The following is a 13,596-nucleotide window of genomic DNA, read 5'->3' on the forward strand; positions in this document are numbered from 1 at the left end:
TAGTCCCTTATTGGCTCACTCTTCTAGTGGGACTCTTATTTTGGTCTCTAACATGCACAATCCCAAACATACTTGGCATTTTTTATCATCCCTACAATGGAATTTCATTGACTAGTGGAAAAAGTGTCCATCATATGCCTTGCTTATCTTCCTCATGCCTTATTTTTATTTTCTTTTGTACCTAGGTATAATTTCCTCGACTTCATCTTCAATCTTCTGATTAGCTATAGCTATCTTCATGCTAACTTCGTCTTGAGCTCAACCAAGCACATGTGCACTTTGGCAATTGAGGCCTTCAAGAGCATACTCATTACTTCCAAGTTGTAAAGTCATTGGCGTAGGTATTCATCCTATGAGCTTGGCTTGGGTTGATTTGGATGGTGTTGCCATAACCATTGTAAAAGATTATGCAACAATAAGCGTACAATAAGAGTTCGATAAGTAATTGTATAATTGCTTAAATGTTTGTACGAATAAGATTTTTGCTTACAAAATACTTAACTTGGTTAGTTAGTGTCACACAATAGTATGCTACTTTTTCCAAAATATTCCTAAAAACAGTAAGTTTTAATCATGTCAAATTCAAGTTATAGAAATTATTTCTAATCTTAGGCTGAATTTAGAAGTCAATAAGATGGTTTTTTCAAGCAAAGTAATTAACAAGCTTGTCAAGCTCATTTGAAGATTACATGCCCAAATCCATCTATCAAACAAAATATTCAATTGCTCTATAAAAAGCACTATCCACACAATTGAGCACACATACAAAAGGCTTGTATATAGTAATTTCAAGGCACATAACTATTTGCTAATTTTCTCGTCCCACAAGCAAATACCCTTTCAATTATTTTGATTTCTATGAACACATTAGTCATGTATGTATCATTTATTATAATCTATTGAGCAAAACCTCAATCAACCTATAATGCTTCCTAGTGTGCAATGGTCAATGTGTATAGTAGAGATCACAAAGAATTAGACACCACCAAAAATGCGTCTCAAAGCAACATTTCTATGGCATTAAAACATCAAAAACAAATGTCTCAAAATTCGACGCTAAAAGCTTTTTGCAACATATTAAATTGCACAATTTCCCAAATATGTCGAATAGGGGTGAACCATATCACTCAATTTCTTGAGAATCTTACTAAATATTTTATCATGGATTTCTTGATTATTGAGCTCATGCAATTTTGTGGTCTAAATCTTAACCAAATAATAAGATATAAAAGTAACTTTGGATTCCCAAAGTGGTGGCCCAATTGTGAAGATGGTGCTTCACAACTTAGAGGTTGTGGGTTCAAGCCCTATAGGAGTATCATGAGTAGCGACACCTATGTTCACATGGGAGTGTTCGCACGATCAAGACTCTTATCCCTTGACCATTGATTGGCGAGTGGCCCAAGGAGGATTCTTATTGCGATCAAGCTCAAACATTTAATTGGCTCACCTTGGTGTCCATAGGAAAAGTCTACCTTGTTTCATGGCTATTATTTGGAGAGGAGTCACCCCTCTTGTGGGCATTCTAGTGTGACTCTTAACGGGGGAAATTTTTGGAAAATATGAGGCATTGATTGCATGAGCATGTCTATCACCCAAAGTCTCAAACCTCAACCACGTGGCATCTATCAATTTTATTATACAAAACATTACTTCTCCAAAAATAATGATTTTGTGAGTGTCATCTTATGCATCTTGACATGATTGAATAGGTGTCTATAACTACTACTAATGTTCAACTCTTCAATTCCTAACAATATAATACCCTTTTGACACACTCTCCTGAGGCTCCATTACAATTAATGGCAAGAATGTGTTTTCTTTTTACAAAGTATTATGTCAATATAACCAATTTCAAACTTACCAACCCAAAGCAATACAAGTCATAAATTGCAATCAAATGTCAATTTGTGATATACATGCTATATGATGGGCATGAAGGCCATTTCTATACAAGTTAAATGTTTTATTGAGTAAACAAGAGGAAAGATACTAAACGCATAGCAAAAAGTGTCAATCATGAAGATTAAAGACCGACAATTCAAAAGTTGTTCCTATGTGGAGACAATGAACACCACCATGACCAAGCCCATCCACAAATGAGAATCTTGATCTTGACTATACAAAACGTACATAAAAGATAAACCAACTATTCGGTAGCACCAAACCGAAGGCAAGATAACTTCGTTCACAAAAGTAATTGGGAAAAAAAAAGCTTGGAAAAAAATCCTCAATATCCATCGTACGTTAGCCTAATGGTTCTAAGGATCGTGGCCCCCTTGTGGGAGAGGTTCAAGTCGCATTGGCAACACTTGAAAGGGCATCCCATTTTGCTGCCGACCACCTGGTGCCTCTTACCCTCTCTAGGGCATTCCCATGCAATGGTTACATTCCACCGATGCCATTCGTACTGTGGCTGCCAGCATCTCATCATTTGCCCAGGTCATGCAGCTCTCGCCCAGGCTAGGCGTTCCGATGTTCAATTTCCACAGGACTTTGAAAGAATAATGGTGCGCGGATACCCAACTCTTAGCACGTACAGAGCTGTAATTCAAGCTAACGAATTTATCGCCTGCAACATCAATTCAATTCAGCTCACATGCAGCCCATCGTTCCCATATTTTCATTGAGCACAGCACTACCTGCCCCCTCCCCAAAAAAAAACAACACAAAAGAAGGGGGAAAAACTGCTGCAAGTGGAAGCTGATAATGCATCTGAATGAAAGATCAGATAACTCAAATGTATAAAAAGTCCTTGATAAAGAAAGTTTGAATGATTAATATGTAGTGGGGAGTAGTAACGTCGGGCGCACAACCCAGGTAAAATTATGTGTTGATCCTACAAACATGTAACTAGTCTCCCTTCATGATTAGACTGCACTAAATTCAAGGCAACCAGAGGACAATAGAATTCCCAGTGAAAACATAATGTTAAAGGAGACCTACCATTGGCTTTAATGTAAGAATTCTGGTGCTTGTGTCAAACAGTCAATAGTTGTACTGACTTTTCTTCTATTACATGAATAATTGGAAATCCATAGGTTACCTATGAGCCTCATACTTGAACTTCACGATCTCGGAAATTTGTTTTGCACCTGCAGGCGTATCCTGCATGTTTCCAAGACTTACTCGTGGACAGCCGATAGCTCGTACGACCAAAGGGTTCAATTCTGAACCACACTCCCACCACAGAGGAAAGGAAGCCCACACCTGGGAACTTGGTTGATAACAAATAGCAGTTTCCAAAGGCTGATCGAAGATATCAACAGAACCTCATTGCAGTGGATGCTTGACTTGTCACCTATTCTCCCAGTCGCACTGCATAAACCTGCTGCTGGATGCCTCAACTAATGCTGGCACAAGTCCTGGACTTTCAGTGCACTCCTTGGAATAATCACGACATTTTTCCATTTTGCCCTGGGATAGTCTGCCTCAAACGCATCCTGAAAATTGGTGTTCTACCTGCCATATAGCAAATGATGATATTGCTCTTCTTGTTTTCTATCTACCCAGTATTGATTCTTTATCTGACTCTGGATGGGGCAAGGCTGTGATTTAGATGTAACATTTCTGAAGACTGCGGTGTTAAAACACCTAGCTGCTTGTAAAATAATCATGTTGTTAAATGTGCTACTAGATGTGTTATTCAATGTATTGTTTCACGTGCTGTTGAACGTGCCTCTAAAAATTCTATTTTAAATTGAGAGACCTTCCCAGAGATTGACAGAGAAGAATATTATGGATGGTCTCTGATTGATTTTGTTCCCCATATTGCAATGATATACCAGGTTCATTGACTGGTTGGGATGTTGTGTTAGGGAATCCCATGAATGAAGCAGTTGACAACCCAAACCATATCGTAATGAGGATTGAAGCCGTCGATAAGTAAATCTTGAAGTCCTGCATCGCGCAATCTCCTTTTTTTTAATCCATCTCCTATTAAACTTCCTGCACTTGATTCCCTCTCTAGAATAAGAGCTTGTGTGCTCGCTAGTTTCTAACTCATCCTTGATAATCTCTAAGAACTAAGGATTTGTATTTCTTCCTGAACATCACCATCAACTTTGCCACCAGTGTCTGAAAGAAGCGACAGCTCGGAGCGCAGTCTCATCAACAAACGCCCTAGGTTATTCAGGCCTTCCCCTTCCCGCCCAGCTCCCCAAAACAAGTCATGTGGTGCACGCTCAGCAAGTACCGAGCCAGATGTTGACAAAAGCATCCTTTGAAGAAAAGGATACGTTGTAAACTTTGCTGTGAGGGCCGCATACATTACATCTAGCTTAACACACTCCCAATCTGCACGTACCTGCACACATCTCCACTCTTATATTTCCAGAATCCATAGAGATGCAAAGGCAAAGAGATTACTCCTATGTCAAAATAGCAGGACAAATAGAATTTTGGTACCAGATCAGGTTTTTGTTTTGCTAACATCCTTCCCAATCGGGCTGCTTCTTCTGGACTTTCTACAGCTTGAACTTGATTTATAAGCTCTTTTGCAAGGGGATGTTCAACCCCATCAAATTTCTGTGCCTGCAAGTAGAAAAATCTCAATCTCTCTCTCTCTCTCTCTCTCTCTCTCTCTCTCTACACACACGCGCGCGCACATGCATGCGAGCCCAATTTTGAACTTTCAAATTCAACGAGTTTATATCAAAAAGATGACCTGGTAGTAATGTTCCACGCTCTTCCATAAAATTGACTTGCCACTGCTGCTCAACATACTTATAGGATGAGGAGAAAAATTAGAAAATGCACCGTATGTATCCCAAGCCTTATAGAATGAAATAATAGATTGTTTTTCTGAGAAAGTAACTGCTTCTGTGGTGTTCATTTCATCCATTCCAGCTGGGATTTGTGGCCTCAGGTCGGGGATTGGTTGAAGATAACCAGTAATTAGCATGTCTGGACCAATCTAAAACAAACCAAAAACACGTAAATAATCAACAGACTTCCATACAACTGCTTCACAGGCCCAAGAAGCTAAACTCACCTGCTCAAATGACACATCTGTAAGGTGAAGCGCTTGAGTCATTTCTACCATTCCCATTTCTCCAACAGGCGAAGGAGCAGTCACACCTCCAATTATCTTAGGAGCCACAAAGGCAATGACCTACATTAACAGTGGGTAATCCATGTTACTCCATTAGTTAAAAGAGACTCCGGAATGTGGGATGTATATGTGCCTCACATGACACTAATTAAACAGCACAGTTTAAAATGACTCGAGTTGATTTCTCTCACACATGGTGCAGTCTTCTGAAACCAGCCTGCCTTAACTGAGAAGGGTGGTGGAACTCTTAAATCCTGAATCTCACTGATTAAAGCAAGCCTATAATGCACAAAATGGGTAATAACTTCAAATTTCGGCACCTTACGCCTTTGAGCTGAAGTGCCCTCAAGAAAAGAAATGAAGCAACATGGATTGGCCCCAAAAACATTGGCACCCCTTTGGTAGTTCGTTTCACATTAACTCCAGAAAATGATTGTACAATTGACAAAGACCAAAGCTCCAAGAGATTATAGGACTACGCTAAGAGCTTGAAATCTATCCCTTCACCTGAAATTCCCCCAATTCCCAACCAAATCAAGCCACAATCTCTACCACTTCTGAAACAACTTGATGTTCTTACAACCAGCAACCCCAAAACTCAATTTGCCCCTTGATTGCACATCCCTGTGAAAAAGAATAAAATAATGCAGCAGGTCAGCCAGTCAAAAACTGGCCAACAACTGCAACAAATGTGCAGGCTGTCACATGGCACTTGCCCGACCTGCGCTCTGTCCTCTCCCTTGAAATACTCCACATCAATGGTCCCATCCAAGATCTTCTCACAAGTGAAGTGATATTGTATCCCAATGTGCTTCGTCCTCGCATGAAATATGGAACTCCACGCCAAGGTTATGCAACTCTCATTGTCATGCAGTAGTTTGGTGGCTCTAGGCTAACCACATCTAAGCTCACCTTACTCCGAAGCCAAATGGTCTCATGAGTGGTAGAACAAGCCACTCAGTAATCAGCCTCTGTTGAAGAAAGGGCAATTGTATTGCTTCTTGCTACTCCAAGAAATTGCACCGGTACCCACAGATACAAGCAATCACCTATGATCAACACCACCAACCCAATCTGAGTTTGTTCAGCCTCAAAACACCAAAGCTGAATCACCCACACCTACTAGATAAAATAGGCCAAGGTCAAGGGTTACCTTCAAGATTTGCAAAATCCTCAAGGCAACTTGCCAATGAACCTTCTTGGGTTCATTCATGGAGCTTGCAACTAAACCAACTAGAAAACACAAGTCAATCCAAGTGTTAAGAAGCAAAATCAACAACCCAATCATCTGCCACCAATGAATCAATGTGAGCCAAAGCCTTCCAATTTAGATCCCTAAAGGAGTAGAAATAGCCTGACACTCTTATATCTAAAAAGTAGTCAAGAGCTCCTGCACATACCACTCTTGTGAGATAAAGATCCCCCTCTCAATCTGCCATATCGCATGACCTAAAAAAGAAATGAAGAAGCCCCACATTTGTCATCTCAAACTTTGCATGGAGTGCTTCCTTACACTGCTTAGTGACCATCTCGGCATGGTCACCTATCAAAACAAGATCGTCCACATAGGGCATAGACATTGTGTGAGACATTGTGTGCCCTCCAACTGAAGTGTGGACATACAAATTTGGGTTGAAGGTAGATCTTTGATACCCCAACTTCTCTTGAAAAAAAGAGTCTAACTTTTCACTCCACATGCATGTAGAGTCTGCTCAAGACTGGAGGACCTTCTTTAACATGAATACCTTACCATCAAAAGAAGAAAAGTCATGAGGCTTCTCTACATTGACCTCCTTTAAGTCACTATTTAGAAAGAGTAACTTGATATCCAACCGGTAAACTGGCCAAATTCTATGGTTGGCTAAGACAAGTGGCATCCAAATGGTGGCCATGCGAGCTATGGGGGCAAAAGTGTCATAGAAATCAACGTCGTGCCACTATGCAAATCCTTTGGCAACCAACCATGCCTTGTGCTTGTCAAGTGTGCCATCACTAAGATACTTGGTCCTAAAGACCCGCTTAACTCCAATAACTTTTTGATGAAGTGGCCGTGGTGTAAGGTTCCAAGTGCCATTCCACTTAATGGAAGGAAAGCAGTCCAGATGATGATGCTAGGTGGATAATGATGACACTAGATGATGGAAGATGAGTTGGGCTGCAAAAACGAAGGTCCCAACAACCTCTATGTGTCAAAGGAGTGATGCTAGGTGATCGACGAGCCAAGCTGCAAAAACGCAGGTCCCAGTAACCCCTATGATAGACGAGTGATGCTAAGTGATGGAGGAGAAGCCAAGCTACAAAAACGCAAGTCCCAGCAGCGCCTATGATAGACGAGTAATGAAATCACTGACATTCGGTGATGAGATTGTTGCCAGAGGCGAGGATGCTAACGCCAAGCTGAAGATTTGTGTGGACCTATGACGCCATGCAAGAACAAGATCTCCACACTGAAACATGCAGCTGAAGGTGGAGCTAGATAGAAAAGGGTACTAGCGCCGAGTGGAAGATGCTCCAAACGCAAGGCCTGATGCTAGAATAGGGTGCCTAAAGCAGAAGAGGAAGGGTCAAGGCAGCCACAAGCCACGAACTGCAATGTCCTCCTGAAGAGTTGTGAGGGTAGTGGCAGGGGCTAGTGAGAGAAGGGAAGTGGTGGTGGTGACCGAAGGTGGTGGTCAAGAATGACTAAAGAGAGAGAGGTAGGAGTATTAGAATGAATGAAGGTGACACTAGTCTAGGATAGCGCACTAGTGTGTGGATGCCCACTGAAAAAGTGGCCAAAATTAGAATGAATGAAGTGACTGCCTATTTACAGACATAAGTTGTCTAGGGTGGCGCATCACTATGTGGGCGCCCACTAAAAAAGTAGGCAAAATGTCGACACCAACCATTTTTGGAGCTGTCAGTGCAAAACCCTAAACAAAATGTGTAAACTGAAGAAGTGGTTTCTGAACATTTGCATCACAAAGCGCCTCACATGCCCAATGAGAAGGGGGCTGATACTCGCCCCTTTGCTCTACCTCAACCAAAGTCTTTGAAACATCCGCCGATGGGAAATCCTACGAAGAAGCAATCTCCTCATCTGAAGGTGTAGTCTCAAAAGGCACTAGCTCTGGTGCCCAGCTGTCACTCAGATCTTCAAGAATAGGGTACTCCTCACCCCCGTCTATTGCTGAAAACTCAACAAACCGCACATCTTGGCTCATATAGACATCTCATGGATGGGATCATAAAGTTTGTATCCTTGTGATTAAGAGATGTAGCAAATGAATACCTATGTCTTGGACACGAGCTCCAATTTATCTCTCTGCTTCTTTGGGATGTAGACATAAGCATCATGGCCAAATACCCTATAATAAGAAACAACCAATTTTGGTTTAAAATATACCTCGAATGAAGTCATACTAGCAATGGCTAAGGTCGTCTAATCCATCTCATCACACTACCATTCTTATGCTCCAATATATCTTTCTCTTGAGCGTCCGTGTTGACAAACTCCTGATGAATGACCCTTGTTCCACACAAAATCAAGCCAATCACTAGAGACAAGTTCTCCACCTTTGTTGGATCTCTTTGTCTTAAGCTTCCATCTAGAATGGTTCTTCTCGAAGATAAGTCAATCCTTAAAGTGTGAAAGCTTTCGATCCTAAAGCTAGAAAGAAAGCATGTGTCATCCTGCTATACTCATTCACAATCAACATCAGATAGAAAATCCTCCTAAGAGACTCCATCTGCATAGGTCCACACAAATCTATAGAAACAAGATCTAGGGGCTCCTTTGCCCATCAAGAAGCCTTGTTGGGAATCCCATCTCTATGTTGTTTATCCCAAGCGCTGTGGAGATATGCTAGTGTTTGCATTGAGAAAACACAAAATGTACAAACAACTAAGATACAATAACTCAAACAAAAATGCAATAAACGCAAACTTAAAATGCAAAAACACAAACACAAAGAGAGAAAGAAGAGAACTTTGAAGTGAATGAATCAATGTTGTAGATGAATGGAAGAGTGTACGGAATCCTCAAGGGCAAAGCAATAAATGATGTCGAAGGGTCACATCCACCAAAGATGGATCCGGAGTGCTATAACCACTTGTCAGAGTTGAGAGAGTGTTTATATGGAGGGGTAATAGGTTGGTCACCAAAATGCAACAATCTTGGGGCTGAAATCTGGTAAACATAGCAACATACCACCTGAACTGGCTAAGACTAATAACCTGAGGCAAAGAGCTATCATGCAACAGAGAGAGAGGGGTGTGCTGATGTAGGCAGCCTATCAGCAAAAACGCAGATATTGCAGCAGTCACCTAAGTGGGATAGATGGTAGCATCAGGTGCTACAATGATGCAGAAAATGGAGACCCCAGGACAACAAGGCAATGGCTGAAAACAAGCCGCCGCCTAGGGCTGGATGGCGATGGGCTGCAGTCAATGATGGCTCAACAGCAAACGGTAGATGGTGTGAAGTTATGTTATTTTGCACTAAGGAAACTCAAAAGATACAACCACAACTGAAACACTAAGACTTTGTCAATGATGTGCAAAACTCAAAAACACAGAAACAAACACAAACATAGAGAGAGAGAAGAGAACACTAAAGTGAATGAATGTTGTAAATGAATGTAAGAGTGTACAGAATACTCAAGGGCAAAGCTGAAGAGTGTTGGAGCGTGACGCCCACCAAAGACAGATCTCGAGTGATGTAACTCCCATTCGATGATGTTGGAGTGTGAGAAACTGCAAAACATTGATCACCAAGCAACAACAAGGATAATGAAGAATGATGCAAGTGGCCACACCAGCTGCATAAACACAAGCTGATATAGCCACCAAGTGGAGATTAGCCTATGGCCAAGTCTCAAGCTGTAAATGCAAGCTAATTCATGTGTCCATGACAAGGAAACTAGAGGCGATAGGTGGCAGCTGAAAACATAGCAATTGAGGCTCCCATGCAGCGTGGTGACAAGAAGGCTGGAGACATCATGTGCTAGAGAGGCTAATGATGATACGGCAACAATCGCATGGGCTGGATAGCCACTAGGTGGAAGGTTGATGGCCGAAATCCACACGTGGGAGTGAGGAACCTGCACACAGGGATGAGATTGAATGGTGGAAACCTGTCTATTTATAGACATGGAAGAGCCCTCCCCAATTAGGGTTTTGCATGTGGGACACAAAAACTCTCTAGAACCGCTCCCTATTTAATGGTAATTTTGGTAATTTGCATGTTTTGGGGCTGTTTTAAACAACCAATCAATATGTAATGAATTTTTAGCTCAACACCCTCTCTCAAGCCCAAATCTGAAAATAGAAGGAAACTATGTGAAAAGCTCAAGCCCATTTGTACCCCAAGGCGTCCCACCCCAAAACAACTAGGGCATCGGGCAAAGGGTGCTCGTCGACTACCAATTGGCCTACCAAGATTGCAAAGGCAATGGTTATCTTACCAAAAGAAGCCCAGGTGATCACCCCAAAGAGGCCAAGGCATCGAACAAGTGATCATTGAAGAGCTTCCTGACACTAAAGAGATACTTGTCGCAACCTCATGCAATGATGTAGATATTATGGCATCACCAAGTGATATGCACATCGCCAAAAGCAGGTGATTGATGCCTTACTTTCAGCTCATGATGGGTTGTCCCAATCATAAATAGTGGATAGCGGTGCCTCTTTTCATGTTACTCCCTCTTTGGAGTCATTTTCCGAATACATTGCAGGTTGCCTAGGCAAGGTTTACTTGGGCAACAACTATGCATTTGAGATAGAGGGTGTAGGTACAATTCACTCCAGGTTCTCTCCTCTTTAGGGAGATTTGATATAAAAGGCTCTAGTCTCGAATTTGGTAATTATTGCATATATGAAAAACATGTGAAGTCTCCTTATTACTCTGGTGTCATCAAGAAGTTCAATGCTCTTGATTTAATACACTCTAATGTGTGCACTATGTCTGTTAATTCATCTAGGGATACACAATACTTTGTTACTTTTATTGATGATTTCAGTAGAAAGTCATGGGTGTATTTGTTAAAGAGAGAAAAGGAAGTGTTGGATGCTTTTGAAAGGTTTCATGCTTTTGTTACCACACAAAAAGAGCTTAAGTTAAAAGCTATAAGAACAGATAATGGAGACAAGTATGTTTCTAATGAGTTCAAAAAATTTTGTGAGATGCATGGGATTAAGAGGGAGTTAACAATCCCTTATGATCCTACATCAAATGGCATACCTGAAAGATATAATCGCACACTTTGTGAGAGAGTCAGATGCATGATGTCCATAGCTAATCTCCTCCAGCAGTTCTAGGGAAAGGCTCTTAAAATTGCACTGCATGTATGCAATCGCTCTCCCAATCGAGCATTGAAAAATGGCATTCCTAAATAGGTTTGGTCTGGCAAGCCTGCTTTATATGACCATTTGCGTGTCTTTGGTTGTGATGCCTTTGTGCATGTTCCTGTAAATCAAAGGACTAAACTAGACATGAAATCCATCAAGGGCATCTTCGTGGGATATGGAGATAAGGGAGAGAGAGGTTATAGAGTTTGGCTCCCTCACGGCAAGAAGATAGTACGCAACCGAAACGTAGTATTTAATTAGACAAAGTTGCTGAAACATACTACACAGGATGACCTTGACAAAAAGAAGGTCAAACTTCAGCATCAACAGCCAGCCATTCAACAGCCATTAGCTGAAAATTATAATCCTTTTGATGCTGAAAATGGGCAGCAACCCATTGTGCTACAGCCAGAAGATAACGGTCAGCAAATAGATGCACATGATGGAATAGAACAGCAAGAAGAACACGCTGAAAACAGGTAACAGCAGCGAGAAAATGCTGAAAATCAGCCACCTGGTGATGGTGTGCACATACTTGAGGATGTAGGCCCATTGCCTGACGATACAGATCATTGGATAAGAAGGTCTACACATGTCAGAAGGCAGCCACAAAGGCTTCAACCATCTTTGGATTGGATTTTGTTGACTAATGAGGGTAAGCCTCTAATATTGAGAGTGGCATAGTCATGTGAAAACAAGAGAAAGTGGGAGCTTGCTATGCAAGAAGAGATGAAGTCTTTGTATGCAAATAACACATGGGAGCTTGTACCTTTGCCGAAGGATAAGAAAGTTATCCCTAATAAATGGGCTTACAAAGTGAAATGTATTGATGGGAAGCCCAAGTACAAGACACATTAGGTTGCTATGGGGCTATACACAAAAGGAAGGCATAGACTTCCACGAGGTCTTTTCACCAATGGTGAAGATGACTACGCTCAGTGTTTTGTTTGCTCTCATTGCATCCTTGGATTTAGAGTCGGATCAAATGGATGTGAAGACTGCTTTTCTTCATGTTGACCTGGATGAAGAACAGCCAGAAGGTTTTGCTATTCCAAGAAAATAGCATTTGGTTTGTGAGCTGAAACGCAGCTTATATGGGCTAAAACAAGTCCCCCAGACAATGATACAAAAAGTTTCATACCTTCATGCTCAGCCATGGATTTAAACGTAATCATGCAAATCACTACTTATACACTACTAAGGCTGATGATGGAAGCCTTATTTTTCTGGTCTTATATGTGGATGACATGCTAATTGCAGGAAAGCATCAGCATACTCTTTGAATGCTATTAAAAGACAACTAAGTTCAGCCTTCTCAACGAAAGATTTGGGGACAGTTGAACACATTTTGGGCATGCGCATTAAAAGAGAGAGAGAGCAGCACTTGTTTCTCTCACACAACAAGTACATTAGCAAAGCACTTGACAAGTTTAATATGGCTGATGCTAAGCGTCTTGGTGTGCCTTTACCTCCACACACAGCTTCGCAAAGCTGATTGCCCAAAGAATGATGCAACTACTAGTGCTAATGAAGGGCATATCTTATGCATTAGCTTGTGGATCTTTGATGTATGTCATGGTTGCAACTCACCCTGACATTGCTCATGCAACGGGAGTCATTAGTAGATTCATGTCTAACCCTGGCAAGTCACATTGGGAAGCAGTGAAATATATCTTCAGATACTTAAAAGGTACACAAGAGAAGTGTATATGCTATGGAAAGGGTACACTAGAGTTGCAGGGATTCTGTGATTTAGACATGGCAGGAGAACTTGACACTAGGAAATCTACCAGTGGGTATGTCTTTACTTTGGCTCATGGGGCCATCTCTTGGTGTTCAAGGTTGCAAAAAATTGTGGCATTGAGTACTACAGAGCTAAATATATTTCAGCTACAGATGCTTCTAAGGAAGCTATTTGGCTTGGTCGTCTAGTGAAAGATTTTGGTCTTTCTTCACGTACTCTAGTGCTTGGTTGTGATAGCCAGAGTGTAGTATGTCCGGCTAAGAATACCATGTTCCATGCACATACCAAACACATAGATGTTCGGTACCACTTCATTCGACAAGTCGTGGATGATGGTCTTGTCACACTGACTAAGGTCAAAACCCAAGATAACCCTATAGGTGTTATCTCACTAAGAGTCTTGCAAAGGCTCAGCATAAGAGTTGGTTGTAATAGCCAGAGTGCATTATGTCCGGCTAAGAATGCCATGTTC

The 13,596-nt window shown here is 41.4% G+C and overlaps 1 protein-coding gene across 5 annotated transcripts in view; it reads right to left on the minus strand.

Moving 5' to 3' along the window:
- Positions 1–2,028: 2,028 nt before the first annotated feature.
- Positions 2,029–13,596, minus strand: part of LOC148021598 (cytidine/deoxycytidylate deaminase family protein) — a 63,704-nt gene continuing 52,136 nt past the window's right edge. Inside the window, exons 6-10 of one of the 5 annotated variants that reach the window (XM_087697042.1) lie at positions 4,994–5,113; positions 4,667–4,915; positions 4,408–4,533; positions 4,239–4,306; positions 2,029–2,544 (exon numbers count right to left, since the gene is read on the minus strand). In XM_087697042.1, the coding sequence (XP_087553168.1) occupies positions 2,364–2,544; positions 4,239–4,306; positions 4,408–4,533; positions 4,667–4,915; positions 4,994–5,113 (744 nt within the window). In that variant the 3' untranslated portion in view covers positions 2,029–2,363. Of the gene's footprint in view, positions 2,704–2,731; positions 4,307–4,407; positions 4,534–4,666; positions 4,916–4,993; positions 5,114–13,596 lie in introns of those variants that run through there. The other 4 variants (XR_015694346.1, XR_015694347.1, XM_087697043.1 and 1 more) reach the window with 4 other exon arrangements.

The sequence above is a fragment of the Lygodium microphyllum genome, chromosome 17 (genome assembly GCF_053477565.2).
Source record: "Lygodium microphyllum isolate KBCC chromosome 17, Lygodium_microphyllum_v1.1.10, whole genome shotgun sequence".
In the NCBI taxonomy this organism is placed as follows: Eukaryota; Viridiplantae; Streptophyta; class Polypodiopsida; order Schizaeales; family Lygodiaceae; genus Lygodium; species Lygodium microphyllum.